This window comes from Acanthopagrus latus, chromosome 17 (assembly GCF_904848185.1).
Source record: "Acanthopagrus latus isolate v.2019 chromosome 17, fAcaLat1.1, whole genome shotgun sequence".
NCBI lineage: Eukaryota > Metazoa > Chordata > Actinopteri > Spariformes > Sparidae > Acanthopagrus > Acanthopagrus latus.
Window position 1 is genome coordinate 8,979,698 of NC_051055.1, and position 20,125 is coordinate 8,999,822.

At 41.4% G+C, this 20,125-nt stretch overlaps 1 protein-coding gene across 1 annotated transcript in view; it reads right to left on the reverse strand.

The window, feature by feature from the left end:
* Positions 1 to 1,177: 1,177 nt before the first annotated feature.
* Positions 1,178 to 20,125, reverse strand: part of LOC119005654 (zinc finger protein 236-like) — a 58,174-nt gene continuing 39,226 nt past the window's right edge. The window contains exons 23-32 of the mRNA XM_037073474.1: positions 19,925 to 20,070; positions 18,051 to 18,282; positions 17,787 to 17,960; positions 15,826 to 15,984; positions 11,562 to 11,719; positions 11,222 to 11,350; positions 10,667 to 10,861; positions 8,560 to 8,689; positions 6,147 to 6,320; positions 1,178 to 2,332 (exon numbers count right to left, since the gene is read on the reverse strand). Coding sequence (XP_036929369.1) covers positions 2,211 to 2,332; positions 6,147 to 6,320; positions 8,560 to 8,689; positions 10,667 to 10,861; positions 11,222 to 11,350; positions 11,562 to 11,719; positions 15,826 to 15,984; positions 17,787 to 17,960; positions 18,051 to 18,282; positions 19,925 to 20,070 — 1,619 coding nt within the window. The 3' untranslated portion in view covers positions 1,178 to 2,210. The remainder of the gene's footprint in view (positions 2,333 to 6,146; positions 6,321 to 8,559; positions 8,690 to 10,666; positions 10,862 to 11,221; positions 11,351 to 11,561; positions 11,720 to 15,825; positions 15,985 to 17,786; positions 17,961 to 18,050; positions 18,283 to 19,924; positions 20,071 to 20,125) is intronic.

A 20,125-nucleotide genomic window follows, 5' to 3' on the forward strand; every position in this document is an offset into this window, starting at 1 on the left:
TCAGTTTAATGGGGGAATGAGATCAGAGTAGATCGTTACAGTGGGGGGGAACATGGTGCATCTAGCACATTTTAAGTAATGATCATTTTTTTTAAAGTGATGGGGACAAAATCGGTCATTTCAGAAAGTGGTGGGGAAATGTCTTTCGAAACCTGAGGAAAGTTTTAACATACCTGGGGAGGCTGTGTTTTTACATGGAGGGCTGAAGCCAAATTACATTGACTCTATTGATGATAATCAAGGACAGCATGAAAGGCCAGGCTAGCCGTTTCCCCTTACTTCCAGTCTTTGTGCTAAGCTAAGTATCCCCTCCTGACTGTATAGGTGCCCTGTGGAGTTTTGTCACCCACGAGCATATTAACTTTACTCGCCATGCATCTCTAGAAGGCCTTACAAACTTTCAAGGTTTTTTTTTCCAACAGCTGATTGTTTACTTCCACGCTTTCTAGCTTGCAGTCTCGCTGAGCTTCTTTGTGCATTACCACCAAATGTCAATGAGAGATTTTTTTGTCGCCTGTGCGCTGGATGGACGTGTGTAGGAGGCTGACAAGAGTTCTAGCCAAAATTACAACTTCATTTGCTGTACGAATTCAGTAGCCCAGGACCAATTTAAGATACTGCCAGCGTCTCTGTATATACTCCATCTTGTTTTCTCCTTCAGAAAGACAGAGTGATCCTGTGCGCTCGAACATGTAAATGCATGTCCTCATCTCACAAACTGTGGTTTTATGGCGAGGTATGTGCAGAGTCAAGCTAGCCGTTCCCCCTTACTTCCAGTCTTTATGTTTAGCTGAGCTAATCATCGCCTCCTGGCTCTACTGGCATCCTGTGGAGATTCCTCATAAAGGAACGTGTAATTGCTGTACTCACCATGCATATCCTCGAAAATACTACAAACCATCCATGCCTTGTAGATCGCAGTGTTTTCCTTCCTGGCCTTGCTGACACACAACTTTGCTTACTCTATAAAATTACAAAAAATAGCAAAACACCGACAGCAGGGCTGAAAACATCGTTTCATAGCGCTACTAGAGGTCAACAGGTATACATGGTACCTTTTTTTTTTCCCCAGCACACAGACACTTTGTTTTTCCTCTTACAGTGGAACAGCTAACAATTTTGATCATCAAGACAAAATAACGAGTTCTCCAAACAATCAAAACAAATGCAATTTTAAGTTTAGTAGAAAAATTACTTTAATCTTAATTTATTATGGACAATAGAAAATACAGCTGCAAAAAAAGAAAAAAAAACAGCTTATCATCTGTACATTGGCTTCATAACAATTGAAACAATACACCCAAATTCCAACTAATTTATCTTCTGGCAATCATCAGAAAATATACGCCGTCTAACTACACTATTTACAGAATGGGCTACAGTGAAGGAAATGACGGTGCTGCTTCTAAATGGTTGTAAATGATATGACAACAAGAGGAAACACAGCGCTGACATGATGGGTCAAAGAGGTCGTTCAGCATCACATCCACAGCAGTGTTGTCACGGCTCACTGCCGCTTATCACCAACAGGTTTGGGACACTGTGTTGGTGCTTTGTTCTAACTGAAGCAGACATGTAACAAATGGCAAATTACATTTAACCTCAAGATGAAATTTATGTACAGTATAAATATGTAGAAAACAAAAGGTGACAAGTTTCACACAAACCAATAAAAAAGCTTTCTTTGTTACATGCTGTTAGTGAAGCAGTGACAGCAGTACAGTCGGTCGCAGCTCGCCGCGCGTCCTTGTGAGCAGACCCGTAATCAAGAAACGAGACGCTCGTTTGTGGGGGGCTTTTTTTCCCAGAATCCACTTTCCTCTCTCTCCTACAGGGTCAGCGTGAGGGGTAACTGCCTCCCCCGACTGGAGAATTCCCCGGGACGCATGTGTTTACTGAGCCAAACCTCTCCGGAGGTCATCATATTGATGACAATCAGACAGCAGCAGAACAGATACAAATCATTAAGCCAATCACAGGGAACCAGACTCCCCATACTTCACTGCTAATTCGGATAAACAGCAGGGGACTGCGATGAGGGTAAAAGCCCTGGACATACTGTACCGTGGACCAACTCTATCATGTCTTCAACCAAACAACCCCTCTGGGGAGGAGGAAATGTTTGGCAAAGCTTTCCTGTTCAGTTGCAAAACCTGATCAGTGCTCAGTGCACCGTACAGTGCTGTTTGACTCGTGTGGTGTGCAGTCGGTCAGTGGAAGACGTTGTGCCAGTCTCCGGACGATTCGGGAACAACTTCCAGGTCGAGTTCGGGCGTTACCTCGACCTGCGCCACCGCTTCGTCTTGGCCCAGGGACACTTCTTGGATCTGACCTGCGAGGAGAAAGAGGAAAGAAAAAGAGAAATGAGACTCGCATGCAGTAAAATCCTTCTTCACATAGGTAATGAGGGCGCTTTGAAAAGCCCATTTACATGCATTCATGGAGGAGCACCAGCAGCTCTGATTCTCTATTCAGTCTGCCAGTAGCTGTCATGCAAATGAGACCATTAGTCAAAAAGCAATCTTCTCCTCCTCATTCCTCCAACATTTGCTTCAATATATTACATTCTCTCTGTTGAAAACCGCGGCTACTGCACAAACTACGCAATTTGACCTGACAGATGTGGGATATGCTCATTGAGGGTTAAAAATATGAGCCATGTGGTACATCCAACCTGAAATAATAAAGCACAAAACAACAGTAAGTCACTCCGGCACAAGCTGAGAGGTTCAGACACGCTTCTTCTTCTTCTCCTTCTGCTGCAGGCCACGCACTGAATTGAGTTTTACAGTGCGAGTCATTTAATTATCTCCCTCTATTTTCGTTCTCCGTATCTGAGACACTTCAAACACATATTCATTAAGTTGCAGGCGCATGAGTGCGCGACTTGAATCCCCCAGCATTTCTCACAAAGGAAATGACTGTTAGAGATACTTCCTTTGACACTGACAAACAGTGCCAACGGGCAAACATAACATAAGCAAACGAGGCAAATTATCAAGGATTCATTTGGGCTTTTTACACCATTCTGACATCATGAACATGCCCTCATGGACGGAATATGTGGAAGTGAGATCCTGGTATTTTCAGGCGCTCAACCTGCAGAGTGCAGCTTGTGCACACCTTCAGATTGACAGGTGCATAGGAGAAGACTGAAGGCTGAAAAGGGTTCTAGCCAAAATGAAGTTCTCTTTTCCAGGAACCCTGGATTGTAATCAAAGTTCATTGCAACTTCAATTGCTGTACAAATACAGTCATTTGAGATATTGTCAGTGTCTCTGTATATACTCCATCCTGTTTTCTCCTTTAGCAAGACAGAGTGATGCTAGCAGCTCTGTGTGGCTGTACTTTAGCACTCTTTTGACATAAATGCTAAAGCTGGGGAGCTTAATTGTTCCCAATGACAATGGTAACATGCGGACATTAGACACTTTGCTTTACAATGGTGAACCTCGCCGTGGTTCTAGAGAACAAGTGAAGGGGTTCACCAAGGTCATCAGGATGCAACATTTGAGGACCGTGAATGTATTTACAAAATTTCATCCCATCCATCGAACAGAGCTATCTTAGTCTGGGGTGGTGGCAGACGGACTGACAGAAGGATGGACTGAGGATGGATGAGCCATGCTGCTGAAATGGCCAAAAACTGGCAAATAACAGTAAATCAAAACACACACAAATACTGTTTGTAGTTTTTAAAATTATACACTCCCAAACAGTGATCACACACAAGTTTGCTCTGCATCATCTGAAGACATTAAATGTGTCATCAAATTGCCTTTAAGTGTCACCCTCACAGTGTTTACCTTAGCTGTGAGTGTTTTCTTTTTACTCTCACATCAGGGAGCTTTCACTGTGAGGTCTGAACATTTCTGGAATAAAATCCTCCCTGAACTTCGAATCAATTCAGCCAATTTCTAAAAGGTCTTCAGGATTTGTGTGACCATAGAAAAGCCTGAAAAAGTGAATCCGGTGCGCTCTAACCTTGTGGAGTCTGAGCTTTATTCCTAAAGGTGCTACAAAAGCCGGTGTTTCAGACATGACTTTTTAAATTGCCTTCACCCGCGCAGCAGGGAAACCTGAGCGGAAGTTTTCTATGGAATTGGTTCTCAAGTTGAATGAAACAGATCTATCAGCATTGTTCTCCTCCTCAGGTCATCTTCAATCCAGCCGCTGCCTGCCAGGCTCCAAGGTCGGGTGCCTCTTTGAAGGATGAGGCCGACCAAGGGGGAGCTGGAAGTCATGACTTAACATTCAGGACGAGCATCTGCTGATATCAAAAAGAAGAAGCTGTGCTGACAGCTTCAAGTAAGCAGAGTCGACTGAGCTGTCATCATGTGTTCTCCTGCTCTACAGTATCTCAGATGGGTGGGGGGTGGGGTGGGGCGTTTGTGTGTGTGTGTGTGTGCATACGCATTATTGGTAAGTGGTGGGGCGACCGAGCGTTTGCACGGGACGCATTTTCCACAGATAATGAGAAGGATCATCAGATGGAGAGTAGCAAACACAGAAACTTGAGCACGAGAGGAAGTATGAAGTGAAGTGTTCCCCTGGGGATGGCCGACACTGCCTCTCAGCAGGCTGAGGGCTCAGGGGAACCTTTTTCATGTGCAGCGCCTGAAAAACACGATTTCTATGGTACAAGGACTGTGGACTGTGTGTGATGAGAGCCATGGATGCAGGCAGAGAAAACTTCACAGGGGGCTTCATTAGAAATGATATTGATCGGACGTATGTCTCCTGAGAGAGGATGAACTGAAAGCCACGCTTCCATCAAACACTTTCGGTTTAGTACCCTTGAGACCTGTACCTTGATGTACCTTAACGCTGGATCTGTGTTGCTTTTCCACTGCGGACACTCTTGATTGTTAGTGTGGGGGCTTCAAGGCTAAGCCACTTCACTTTTTAAAGCAGTTGGGAAACAACAGATGAGACTTTTCTTGGTACTGAGAAGCTGCAGCATTTATTAACTGACGCACCACAACGTAAACTCTCATGATTGAAAACCTGATGCTAACCTTTAAACTGCTATATGTGCATTAGGGGTGTCATAATTATGCTTCTAAATCAGAAATTGTTCCATGTGAGCTTTCAGTTTCATTGATCAAAATAGGGATCTGCAATTCTCCAAAGATGATGCAGCTAGCTCAGCGGTAACTGGCAGCTGCACTTCCAGACAAGTCCTGTGTTCACCTAGAAGAACCACTGACTCGTAATGGAAGAAACTCTGACAGCATCATAGATATTGGATTTTTATTATTTATCAGAGATCCTTTATTGATTTTTTTTTTTTTTTAAGAGGGTTTACTCGGGACTGATTGTGTATTGTTGAATCCTTGAAGGGTGTTGTTTTTTGTGTGAGACTGGAATCGTCGTTTTGGTGAGTATTATTTGAGCCTGCCTAGAGCTAATCAGCACAAAGTCCCCTGGATGAGGTCAACGTGTTACTGGAAAATATCTCTATCCTTTAAAGGATTTGAAAATGGAATTGTTCTGCTGACAGTTGTCAGGGCATAAAAAACAAATGATCTGCTGATCCTTACAGATCCAGGCGGGAGTCTAACAATGGCAGAGCTGTCAGCGCTGAAAAACATGATCTAATTGAAAATCAGAACAAGTCGTGACCTTAAATCTCTTTTATCCTCTACTTAAAAACAAGCTTTGTTTGAGAAAAGGCAGCAGGTAAAAAGACAAAAGACAAATATCCGAGTGTGGAAAATCCAACATCAGAGCACAGATGATGAGATGACTTTAGTTGCTCTGATTCTCTATGTCCAATCAGTGGTCAGCAGTGTTTTTAACTTCACCCTGGTATTGGCCCAGTTTTCTAAGAACCTTGGCTGAGGTGTAATGAAAAAACAGAATGGCACAGAGTACTGTAGTTTTATTAGTGCCACAACTTCAGCCAAGGAAAATACACTATGTAAAAAAACAAAAAAAACAAAACAAAAAAAAACATATTAAATTCGAATGTGTAACCAGCTGAACTGAAATGGCCTGCTTGGTGAAAATGCGGCTGAAGTAGTCAAAGACACGTCCGACAGCTGATGACTGTCTTCCGTTGCACAGCTGCACAAGCAGCACCCACTGGTGTTAGTGGTGGAGTTTGTGCGTGTGTACTGGTGCGATGCCAGTCAGCTGCTCACCGTAGCCGTGGGATCTCTTCATGTGGTGTTTCATGTTGCTCTTCTGGGTGAACCTGATGCTGCACACCTCGCACTTGAAGGGCTTCTTTCCAGTGTGTTTGACCATGTGGACCTGCAGAGCACTCTTCTGGTTGAAGGCCTTGTCGCACTGACTGCACTTGAAGGGACGCTCGCCTGCAGGGAGACACAGACAACAGAGGTACAATACATAATTCAACTGCGTTGCATTTAGTGTTTTTTGTGCGTTATTATGAAGCTGTCATACTTGCTATGATATACAGTGTTTGGCATACTTAGTGCAAATAAATTAAACCGGGGTTATTGTATTCTGGCAGCAGAGAAGGAATTAAATCAGACTTAAAGCTGTACATTTTATCAACCACAAAAACTGATCTGTGTCTCAACGAGTACACACATCCTGCCGTTATTTATTCCATTAAGCAAACACAAGTGTCCTAGTGGCCATTCATGGTGCTCATAAGAAAATATTCTTTTGTCATTTTGACTCATAAATGAACCAGCTTGTGCTGTTTAAACCTTCTTTATACCAATTTGTACACTGGACAAGTTAGTATGCAGCTGGCATACTTTGTGTGTGCCTGGATAATTACAAAGTATATCCACTAAGCAGCACCAGTTTGACACTGGTGTCTTGACAACTTCCAGTTTGCACAGTGTAAACATAATTAAACCAGGGCAACAACTCATGATCATTTTCTTTGTTGATTATCATTATTTTCTAGACAAATCAAGTACTTGTTTCATCTATAAAATATCAGAAAATTGTGAAAAATATTGACCAGTGATCCCAAAGAACAAGATGTTTAGTCCACAACCTGAAAATATTCAGTTTACTGTCATAGAAGTAAAGAAAGCTATTCAGATTTCACTTTTTTTTTCTCCCAAAAATAACTCAAACTGATTAACAGTTATCACAGTAGTGGGGGTTACATTATTATTCATGAAATCATGACAGATAAATCAGCAGCTCTGTTGTTTTCTCTTCAAGTAGGGCTGCAATTAATTATTTTTCATTACAGATTAATCTGCTGATTATATTCTTGATTAAATGATTGTTTCATCCAGAAAACTAGCTTCTTCTCCAAACTTCTTTTTTGCTTGCCAAAAAAAGAAATGATATTCAATATACTTACAAAGGAAAATCAGAAAATCTTAACATTTTTGAAGTGAGTTTCTGTCTTTCTTTCATATATGTGTAAAAAATAAATTTGTCGCTGATAAATATTTGGTTCATCAACTTATAAATTAATTGACCTAACAATTATTGTTGGTACAATCTGCAGCTGGCCTTACTTTCCCTCAGGAAATTGACTGACCCAGTTCTTGACACACATGGACTTGTGATCAATAACAGTGATCACATATCGATATCATAATAAACAAATCACATTTTATTCCTTCAAACCAGGATATGTTAATACTTTTATACATTAAAATGACAAAGCAGGTCACTTTTCCTGCCTGGACGCTGTGATTCTGTGCAAACACCTGAGAATATACATCCAGACGTGGGAGAACAAGCAGCAGGTAAAACCTCGGGAGAGACGGGACGGAAGGTTTTTCTCTTGTAACAATTTTAAATCTTGCTCAGGAACACGCACACAAACGCACAGACAAAAATACTACTAATAACTCGAGGTGGTGAGATGAATAAGAATGGAGAGGCCCAATCAAAATCCCCCTTAACAGTATTGAAATGGGCTTATTTAAATGGTAATAGGCCAACAGAGCTGTGTCATTATGTACATTTTGGGCTGATTATCACGGACCTGTGATTAGGATTTCACAGAATTAGCTGTGTCTGTGTGAATGGATTCGTTTGTATATCTAACAGGGGAAGCTGCTTGATGTCACCTGTAGAATTAATCAGCACTGAAGCCTCATAGAAACTAGCTCTCTGCATTTCATCCTTGCCATGTTATTGTAGTTGTTCACTGTGGAATCTCTGACATACACGTTGTCATGCTGTATGATATTCTATAATTTTGTTCTGTCATCCCTCTAATTTTGTTTCTATAATGTTGTTGTCATGAAAGTGCTGGTGTCACTAGTCACATTTCAGCCGATCACGTGCTGCAGCCACAACCTGCTTGTGAATCGCAGCAAGTTTACTCCCGAAGTAATTCTGAGTCAGTTCACGAGCTGCTACAGACAAAGCTGCCGTCGAAACCTCTGCTAATGAATTGAGATTTATTACGTTTTTAAAAAAAATGTCACAAATCATCATTTAGAATTTAATTACAATTTATTCCTATGGCTACTTAATCAAGTGCTTAAATTGCTTAGAATGAAACACTTTGAAGCCCCACATCTGTGTGAGATGATTTTAATTAGAATCCCACTGCTGTGGTTGTGGTGTTGTGCTGTGAAAGCTTGCCCCATAATCCTCTACCTGTGTGTGTTCGGTTGTGTCTCTCCAGCTGGCTGCGCTTGGCGAAGGCCTTCACGCAGGAGGAGCAGTTGAACACTCTGGGTTTCTGGGAGCTGGGTGACGGGCCTGGCTGGTGCACTCGCTCATGTTCCTGCAGACGGAGTCAAAATGTATAATTTGTTCACAGTTTGGCGCATGCAGTTCCTCTACTTGCAAAAGATATGCCTGTCATTTTACCCTGGGAGAAGCTGACACTTTCCTGAGTCTCCTTTCTTGTATAATAGCCATTATATGTTCTATTGCTTGGGTTTAGATCCCTTTGAAGCTGATATTATACAATCTATATCTTTATTCATATGTGATTTTTGATGACTGACTTTTTTGTAATAAAATGATATTTTTAGTTTAGTGGTCAAATACTATAAATGGAAAATGAAGCCAATAATTGACCTCCTATAATCTTTTATAAGGTCTGAGTGGTTACTTGACACTTAAGTGTTTAGACAATGTAAAGCTGCAATAAACTGTGGTGCTATGCAACCTACTAAATGATTAGTTAATGGACAACTGAAAACTTTTTCTTCATGACTTTTTATGTCTCAGTATTAAGCTTGCTGTTATAAAGAAACACTGTCAAAACATCATTGTGAACACTCAAAAATGACAATGGGCATTCAATTTTTCACTATTTTCTGACATATTATACACAAAATACAATTGATTAATCTGGACATTTATCAACATGTCAATGAATAATTACAATACAATAACTTGACTGATATTAGAGTTTTGAGACTGATATAATTCAAGGTCTTATAGTGAGCAAACTTTGGCTTTTGAGTAAGAAAATAACTCAGTAAAACTAGAATCTTGGCTCACTGCAATGCGTCAGAATTATGAAATTCATGAAGGCCGTGTTCAAGACAAATACTTGGCAACACAAAGGAGACGGGTACACAGGAAAGTGAAAAAAGTAAAAGAACTGCATAAAAAGATGGTAATATCACAAAAATGCTTACACTGAAATTGCACCAAGTCTATAAGGAGATAAACTTAAGTTTTGAGGGTGTTTGTGTTTTTATTAAAACCTTAAAAAGTTTCACACATCATAACTTTAACTTGTGCATATTTTGGCATGCGTGTATGTGTGTATATGCGGGGAAATTGACATTTTAAGTGACCAGATATTTGTGAAAGTGAACCAAAGCTGGATATGAAGTAATTCATCGCAGTGGACCGATTCTGAAAATCCCCAATTGTTTCGCTAATTATTCCCCTAGTTTTGGTTGTCTGGCTACAATTAAATGTCAAAATCAAAACCCGCGGGCCAACAAAGTGAAAAATATCAGCGCTACCAATCTCATCTCATCTTCCTCACCACTGGGCCTTTTTAAAACTCTAAAACCAACATCTGAGTTCTGGCTACAGACTAATGAGCACCCTGCGGACCTGGAGAGGATGAAGCTGTGTCGCTCTCATTGTGACACCAACCAAATCTCAGTGTTGTTACTCTCATGAATGACCAAGTGAAAGCCCGTGGCACAATAGCCCTCGCTTAGAAATATGACATTGTGGGGGAAGAGCTTGTGCATGAAGCCATATCCTCCCTCCCCCTCGTCTCTCCTTCTGATTTGAGAGCTCTGGTATTTACATGCTCGAGTGTGTCAACTACATGAAGAGGATCGTCAGGAAAGAGAAGCACATGTGCTCCTCTCTCTAAGACGGCTGTGAAACACCTCTCTGTTTAAGTGTTTTGTTGTTGAGAGTGACAGTTTGTAAGAGTGTGTCTGTAATGCCTCTCGATGACTGAACCTTGTTTTTGCTTCAAATAGTGCAACGCACTTTGTTAATGTTATCTCTTTCCTCTCTGACTCTTTGAAACCATCATTGTACAGCCTGAGGTAGAGGAACTGATGACTAAAAAATGAGATTTGTGTGAGAGTTGATTTATTGTTTTCGTAAAACGTGGAGAGTTTTATTCAATCGTATTTAAAGCAAAAATATGCACTGAATAAGTGAAGAGAGAGGAGCGGCTGGATGAATATCAGAATTGAATATCTAAACCATTATTAGCTTACATTTAAACCCATTTATCATCTCGGTCTACTGTTTTTAGGCTAGTTTTTACCTTCAGGTGTGTCGCTCTCTTAAAGGCCTTGTTGCAGAGGATGCAGACGTGACAGCGGTCTTTGCCGTGAGCTTGTCTGCAGTGGCGCCGCAGCGTGTTGACGTTCTGGAACACCTCTTTGCAGTAGTAACACTGGTTCTGGCTATCGGCCTCCATCTGGCCATCCTTCCCACCTTTATGGCCGTCGTCATTAATCTGGATCACACACAGAGAGATTAGTCAGTAACACATTATCATTACTCACAAAAGCTCAAGCCTACACAAGCATTGGGAAAGAAATGTCATATTTTTCCATTTTATACAATAGGCTAGTAAATAAATGACTGTAGTTGAATGAGGCAGGTCTTGTCTGAAAGCATGGTGGTTTTTAATATCTCCCAGGCAGCCATGTCACTGTAAATATCAACTGGTAGACATATATTAAGTTAAGACGGGTAATCCATCACAGTGGATTGAGCATGTGCTCAATCCATCAATGCAAAACCAACTTCAGCTTTTGTTTGACAGGTCTACTTCTAGATATCATGCTGCACAGACAATGACGAACACACTCACATTGTATCCACTGTCAGACGCGCCGTTGGTGGACTGGGAGTGATGGCTGACCAGTATGACCTGCTGGCCTGAGCTCCCTGACTGTCCTGACAGACCAGAGTCATTCAGCACTGCAGGAAATGTCTGACCCTGAACAGTAAAAGATACTCTGCTCAGGCGGCTGACAAACTACATGATGTCAAGTTTGATTCATCACACATGCTTCGTGGCATGTTGTAGAGTCAGAGGAATGGGGAATGCATTTGAAGCCGAGCTGGGTCTTAAATCAGTCATGACACCAACAGATGGCCTCTGAAGCGTGTGAGTGAAATGTGTGTTTGCTGATGTGTTTTTTTCTTACCTGTGTATTGAGGTTTAGAGTGACACCATCCAGCATACCCTGAGCATCTGCCAGTGTCAGTGTAACACTGCTGTCACTGGCCACGCCTCCCGGAGACATCACGAGGCTCTGGGACACAGCAGTGTGTGACAGGGTGGTGCTGGGCGGCAGGCTTGAGACTGACAGGTGAGAGATAGACCGCAAGGTTAGAGTGATAAAGTGAGTTTATAACATTCAGCTCCTCAACTGATTTATGATACCATTATCAAAAAGAAACAGAGATAGTCTTTTTATGACACATGCAGTAGTGTATATACAAACTGTGTTTGAATGGGTGTCATCACATTGTTTGCCACCACTGAGTGAATAACACAAGGTTGTTTTCAGGCCTTAAAAACACAATATATAGATTAATTAATGTAAAATTGATAAACAAAGTACTTATAGAAAGCTAACTACTTAGCTGTGTATCCTGTGTAGCTGTGAGTGATATGCAATTGCCATTTCTTTTGTGTCAACAAATTATTGTCGACATGAGTTTATTTACATTATCATAATACTGAGGTTTGGAGGACGCAGTTAAAAGATGCAATTGAGGTGCAATTCTTATGAACAACTGTTGTGACTGCTACTGTTAATGTTAGTAGGAACAGCAATGATTACAACAGCAACGTCACAATAAACTCAATATCTGGACACAAGGACTGAGTGTTGGTGGAGATGGCCCTGTACACTTTTAAGAATTGAAACGCTGAAACTTCTTTGTTGTTGTTTTTGTTGATTTTACACAAGTCAGTCCCAATCTGATGTGATCAGGAAGTATTATTTAATAGCAGTTCACAGATACTGTAATTACCTCTTTGAATATTAGTTTTATTTTGCAGTAGAAATTCGAACAGCCTACCTACCCATCAGGGAAATTCCTTTGCATGTCAAAATCATATAAAAAGTCAATGCAAAATATCTGAATAGACTCTCAAGGTGACAAGTGATGAAAGTTGCAGTCTTTAGTATTTCTTAATTCAACTGCCAGTAGTTAATGATTCTTTTTTTTCAAATTATGTATAAAAACAAAAATAATTGTAATTCAGTGTTTCAATAACACTTTTTACTTCCTTGAGCATCTGAAACCATTTAGACCATTATGTGACAGTAAAAACTCTTCATTTCAAGGCTTTTACTAATGAAATCCCTCTCAGAGTGAATGTTTCAATAGTAACAGGCATCGAGGTTTCACTTTGGATTAGTGGTGGCAGTGCATGGTCGCGATAACCAAAACATGTCTACCTGCATTTGTTTAGGTGACAGAAGCAGCCAGCAACCACAGCTCTTTTGCTCGCTAACTAAAAATAATAATGACATATTTATTAGTTTTGGTCAGGGAGGAACATCGATTATATGAGTGGTGAGTAACACACAGTATTTGATTTTCATAAATAGGCCTATACGGACCTTGCACTGTTTATCAGCCACACACAGGCTGAGCCATATTTACATACAGATTGACGGGATTGCTTCTGCCTAATCAATATAAGCAGAGATGCTCTCGGTGAAGTAGTGGGAATGTTTTCCACTTGAGTTGAGTGAGGAAGGTAATGAAGAGAGAGATGAGACAGGGAATTTGATTAAGCGTCTAGGTGAAGAGCGAGCCAGTCAACAGAACAATCAGGAAGCCGCCCCTTTGACTAAACAAATCATATTTGCTCACTTCACAGCACACAGGCCCTTTACTTTCTTATCGCGGTTGGTCCACACAATTATTAATTAGCAATTCACTCAGAGTTTTTGTACTCAAACGTACATGCTCTTGATAGACGTATGTACACTATATGTACATTCCAATTCATCCAATACAAACTTTTTTTCTGACACCAAGAGATAAAAGAAAAAGAGGAAAAATAAGATGGATGGAAAAAGTAACAGAGATCCCAGTTCAGATTTAAACCAGGAACATGAAGGTAAGGGTGCATTATTTTGTAGGCTTCTAGGCCGACAAGAGATCACTGAATATCTTTCATGAGATGATGCTCCTGAGATAAAACGTATACTCCAAGTGTGCCTGGCTTTATTTTGCACATGCTGCCCACTTCTTGGTTCACTTGAAACCACTATATACAGTCACATATTTAGCATTCAAAGTGCAGGTGTGAGGGATAGATAATATAGATGGTATAGATATGCTCTGACTTTAACTGCAACTGTTAGTATGTGGGGGGAACTAGCTTACTGCTCACAGTATAGTAGTAGCCAAAGCTAGCTGTTGTTCCAAAGTAATGAACACAAGCTGACTTTTCCATGGGACCCCCCCTTTTCAGTATTTATTTTTATGAATGTATGTGGCCAGTACATATTTTAAGACTGCAAGACTGGTTCTCATATTAAAAAAAGAGTCAGAAGAAAGCACTGATAGACACAGCCATTTCATGTGACAAACTTAATGGTCACTAGCAAATAAGAAGCCTGCCCTCTCTTTAAAAAAAGTTAAACTTTACTTTGAAATAGAGAACCCTTTTTCAAGTGGTAAATCTGCCCCCATTGAAAGCAGCTTGCATAGAAAACTTGACATGTGAAGCAACTGTCAGTAAGCAGGATGGAGTATGCTAAATAGTCCTATTGGAGTGTCTCCACTTAGTCTCACATAGCCCGACCTGACCAGATCAGCTCTGTACCAGCGCTGGAGAAAAGTGCTCGTTTGAATTTCTTTAAACAAATCAAAATCTTCTTTGTCAGAGCAAAGGTCAGGATGCAGTGTGGAGAGCCCTGGCATTTTAGTGGCCAAACCCCTGCAAAAGAAAGTACAATAACTGCTGGCTTGTTTACATTTTTACAGTTGGGAGCTAACTTCGAGTTAGGATGACTTGTCATTTCAGCATTTAGGTTGCAAGCTTGGAGGAGAAAGCTGGCCTTTTGTTGGATCGCCATGTGATCTGATATTTTTTAATTTTTAATTTCTGTGGGATGTCTGAATCAGGGGAGGCCCTTATCCAATCCATTGAAGTGTATCTGGAGCTATTTCAGCTCCACAAACACACACAGTGATGACTCCATAGTAGAGGGCACACACTTTGGCATGCCATTTCATGAAAAGGGCATTGATTGAAAGAGCCACTCCATCAATGTTTTATGCAGGGATCTATCGGCTCCTGTAGCGGCATTCATGCTCCCTCTTGCGCTGGCTAAACATGTGACTTACATACACTCTTTCACCTGCCATGTATCCTTTCGTATTTGAGGTGGCTACAGTTTACTGCCGCTTTGGTATCTACTCTTCACCTTTCACCTGGCACATCTGAGGGAAGAGCAAGGCTTTGTGTTCCTGGTATGGATGTACTGTTTGTTGTATAAACCCGCGAGAGGTGAGAGTCGGCCTACACAGTGTCTCATTCTTTATATGCTGGGAGCGATTGCAATGGCTAACAGAAGTACAGACAAGAGCCTCCCACTTTTGTATTTGTGCTCATTCCATCAAATGGAGGGCAATCCAATTCGCCCTGCTCAAGTGGGCTACTCTGATGATATTTGCCCAACAGCCAGCTGGATATCTCCCACTTTGCTGATATAATATTGGCTTAAAGTGGTGGCCTTGGAGTCAAGTGGTGTTATGAGTGAGTGGAGCGGGTCACTAACGATGGCTTGATGTAGGTCAAAGATGGCTTTTCTGTTCACTTTAAGAAGCACAAGAGAAAAGTTGTGTCGAACAAAGGTTATCCAAATAGAGGTGGTAATTTTTTTGTTGCTATGAATTTCTACGAGGCCTATCAAAGCCATTACCTCTAAAGGAGAGCAAATGGTCACAAAATTATAGAACTGTATCAATATTTCCCCTGGATTATTGGTGGGATTCTCCTTGTATGAGCAGTATTCACCCCCAATTCACTTCAACAAATAAGCAAGAGAAATGTAAGGATTGCAAGGCTGGCAGTGAGTGCAAAGAAAGGGACAGAGAAAAACAGTTTAGATGAAAAAGTGTGAACAATTTAACCTTGTGCAGTGATGCTAGTAGCCCGTTATTCATACTGTCACCAGCATCTCATGTAGCCCGCTTTTGTTGCCAAACAGTATAAGTAAAACTGTCCTGCCAATTTGGATCTTGCTTAAGCCTTCAAATCTACTTACATCAATAATGAGATCCCTGCAGAAGGAGCAGTGTTTAGTTCAATTTTCATTAAAAAAATCAAACTTACTAAATTATCTTTCCCTGTCCTATCCTCTGTGAAACATAATGACTGCTTCAGCTGCTTAAGACACCTAGATGCAAAACAGATACATCTATACCAGTCCTGACCTGTCATTCCAGTGTTGGTGGGGCTCTGAGGTAGGAGGTGGTCATTGGTGATGGTGAGGGTTGCGTTGGTGGGCTGGCTGCCGAGCGGTGACGCCAGCCTGATGCTGCCATTCATCTCAGCAACATTGGGGTTGCTGTGCTGGGCGAGCAGATCCTGACCTGGAGAAGTAGGGAAAAAGCAATTTTTAGTCTAGGATCCAAGAAAATTCATTCATTTACCACATTTATTCATGAAATGCTGTTTTTTCTAATATCAGGGTGGGCTAAGAGTACAGAATATTTTAGCCCATTTGTGGAAGAAACCTAAAATATGTACTGAACATCTGGAATTGGAACCAATCATTGCACTGGGATCTGCATTGACTATAGGCAATCTCTCATTACTTTTTGTCCACTGCCTCTGGTTAAAGAGAAAGCCAAGAGACTATCTTGTGATGTGATCACACCAGGGACGTGCAGATAATTATAGAGAGGCATGGGCTCAAAGTCAGTACAGGGCAGTACATGCGCACAGTGCATGCCAAATTTGTTTTCAGGCCTTAAAAACACAATATATAGATTAATTAATGTAAAATTGATAAACAAAGTACTTATAGAAAGCTAACTACTTAGCTGTGTATCCTGTGTAGCTGTGAGTGATATGCAATTGCCATTTCTTTTGTGTCAACAAATTATTGTCGACATGAGTTTATTTACATTATCATAATACTGAGGTTTGGAGGACGCAGTTAAAAGATGCAATTGAGGTGCAATTCTTATGAACAACTGTTGTGACTGCTACTGTTAATGTTAGTAGGAACAGCAATGATTACAACAGCAACGTCACAATAAACTCAATATCTGGAAGAAGTTGAAGATTTGTGGCAAGATAAACAGCCGACACAGACAGCTGTCAGATTAGATTATTCTTAACTCTCATTGACAAGCAGTTAGCTTAACAAGCACAATTGGATGCTCTTCTGAAATATGACTCATATCTAAGCATGCTGAATAAGTGGAAGGCAACTTGTTAGCCCCCACGATGAAGTTATGTTAATGGATTTATAACTCACAAAAGGTTTAAGTTTTCTCTCTCTCTCTCTCTCGTTTTTTCTCGCTGTTTTTTTCACATCCCTATGCACAACAGGAATTTATTTATACATTAAAAAATACACAGAGGGCACTTTTTAGGTTCAAATATACAGCAGAGGGGGGCAACCCCCCAATTTCTGCCCCCTTTGCTTGGATCACTGTACTTTTTTTTCTTGACTGTATCTTGCATAATTGTGATGGTATCACGCTGACAAAATCAATCCACAGACAGAAAAAACTTGTATGTTAGTAACGTCTACAATACGTCTCTGCCAGACCACAATTTGCCCAGATGACACACACATAAGGTAAAACATTAACCTGCTGAAACTGTCATGGCTTCGAATCGATAAACTGCGTGGAATGAATACTGTCTGTGCAGTGTCAAAAGCAAGAAAGAGAGAACGTCTAGGGTTATAATCACAACACAAAATCCATCAGATTGCGGAGTAAATGAAAGTCCAAATTGTGCTCAGAGGAAATACATCCTACTGCTCCTGTCATGTAGGCAGGGAATGATCCATCTTGACTCGAGGGGGCTCAGAAAAAATGACCGAGCTGCAAATGTCCCCTACGCTGTTGATACAACCTACAGTGCATACTCAGGGGTAGGCGGCTTTGGCTTGGAGTTGATGGATTTGAAAAAAAAAAACGTTTGTGAAGTTGGTTAAACTCATCATCTCTAACCCTCTGACACACTCAGAAGTTTAATCTTAGTTTGATGTGCCTTCGAAATGAAAGAAAAAGGGTTAGTTGTTGTTATTGCACCTTTTTTTTCAGCCTGCTAAAACCAGAAGGAATCAATAAACACGCAACAGGTCCTTGAGGGGGGTTTCATTTCATGTTTTGTTATTGACAGTCTGCGTAAAGACACGTTAAGGGCTCCATACCTGATATGGTGAGGGTGATCTCCTGAGGGTTTCCTGCTGCTCCACTAGAACAAGACGCCGAGGCGAGGGCTTGAGTCAGGCTGGGGTTGTTGATGGTCAGTGTGATTTCCTGACCACTGGTGCCTCCAGCTATCAACCCAGAGCTGCCAATTACATGGCTTAGATCCTGAGAACCTGCAGAATCAGAATCAGCACGGATCGGTTATTCAGCTCATAACAGAGAATGTCCAGTAGTTAATTTTCTCAGCTCAGGCCGTAACACACCAGTGGCGTCCTGCTCAGAGAGTCCGGCCATTGTGACCTGAGCAGGTGTGATGGTGGAGGGCTGCAGGGCCAGGCTTGTAAGTGGGTGGATGACGACATTGGCCGACACCGTGGGGTCATTGGCGGACATGAGCTGGCCGCCAGAGTGGGAGACGAGGCCAGTGTCAACGCTCAGGGGTTGAGAGAGGAGGCCGCCTTGTTGTAATGTCTGCTGGAGGAGGGCAGGATCGATCTGCAAGAGAACGCACGGCTTCAGATGAAAGAGGAAGGGTGACATTGAGGTGGAGAAGGTGAAGGCGTGATTTTAGAATCACGGTTGTATATAAGGTTTCTGAAGACGATGGAGACATGACAAAACATCCTTTTGATTACTTATCAGGAGTTCTGATGATGGATATAACTAACAAGAATATATGAACAAATTTCCATCTTGAATATCAGTTAACCGTAAACAAGTCAAGCACCAGTGAGCAGACCAGAGTCGTCAAAAACAAAGTTTCTTTTATCACTTTTACAGTTGACTGAACAAAACTCATAATGAGCTCAGTTGAATCTTGTTCTCTCTCGGAGTGCAGGGTTTCTCCTCCGCCAGACTGATCATTTGGTTTAGTGCATATACGCTCTCTAGTCACATTATGACAAAAACACCCAATCTGCCACTGTATAGCTTCAGAATGCCATGCACGAACCACCATTAGCAAAGAGGGTGTCAGTGTGACGATGGAGCTGCAGTAAAAAGCACAGCTCATAACAAGGTTGTTAAAATCCTCGTAATCACATCATTACTGTACATTTAGTGCCTACATTTGCACACAAAAACATTTATCCCTTTAACACAAAGAAACCTCTTCATTACCAGTCAATGTTATAAGGATGGTTTTCTACTTCAAGTTGTGCTCATGGAGTTTTACTTCTAAGTGCTGAATCGTAGGCAACTGGACTTCAGTTTCTTGAAGATGTTTCAACTCTTATCCGAGAGGCTTCTTCAGTCCTAACTAACTGGGGGGGAGTTTGAGGCTTTTAAACTGTCTGTTGGAGTGTTCTTCCAGAGTCGTTAAGGGCAAGTATGAGCTCTGAGTTTCAGAGTCGTTAGGGCCACCTGTGGGTTGTTGACCCAGCAGGCCTTTGTGTGGGTTTCTTAGGCTAGGTGAGCCCAGGTGTGAATGGTTGTTAAGCCGTCTGGGGAGAGAACTCAGTACAGCCTTGTACGTGGGTGATAAGTAATGTCGTAGGCCACCTTCTCTGTTCAAAGATGGCCGTTCCAGTTTGACATTGATGGATTCTAATACTCATCTTTCAAACCATCTGTCTTTTCTGGCCAAAATGTTTACACTGCTCTCCTCAAAGGAATGATTTTTCTCCTTCAGATGTAAGTTCATGGAGTGTGCAAGTACACCACTCCTTATTATGAACTGCATAAAACAAACAAACAATTTAGCATAAACTAATCTCTAATTGAGTGATATGGTTTGAATGAAATGATGAACACCCCAGCGACAATTATAAAGCTGACTTTCAGCTGACGTTCAGTTGTCTTCTGCTCAATTAAACGATGAGAATGATGGCATAAGAAGACATAAAGCCATGTTATTAAAGGGCTGCATTTAAAGAGCACTCGGCACTTAAAAATGAAAACAAACTGCAACCAGATATTCGGTTAATTAAAGACAACCCTAACCATCATATGGCAAGATGTTTTGGCAGAATATTAATGTACTCAAACCTTTGTGATTTAAAAGTTCTGTCTTTATACATATTCTACACATTCTCACGAGTCTCATATCTACATTCAATCAACCATTTTACTACCTTCCTTTTAGACTAAGTGAAAATATTTTGGGAATGTTGAGCTACATGTTGAGGTGTTTTTTAACCTGTAGTGTGATGTTGTTGATGTTGCTGGTGTCGATGCCAGAGATCTGGACGTTGGGGCACACCAGGCTGGCAGGCGTCAGCTGCAGGTGGATGCCATCCAGGGTGGTGAGTCCATCAGGTAGAGACACTGTCAGGTCTCCTGCAGCTGCAGCACACACACACACACACACACACACACACACACACACACACACACACAC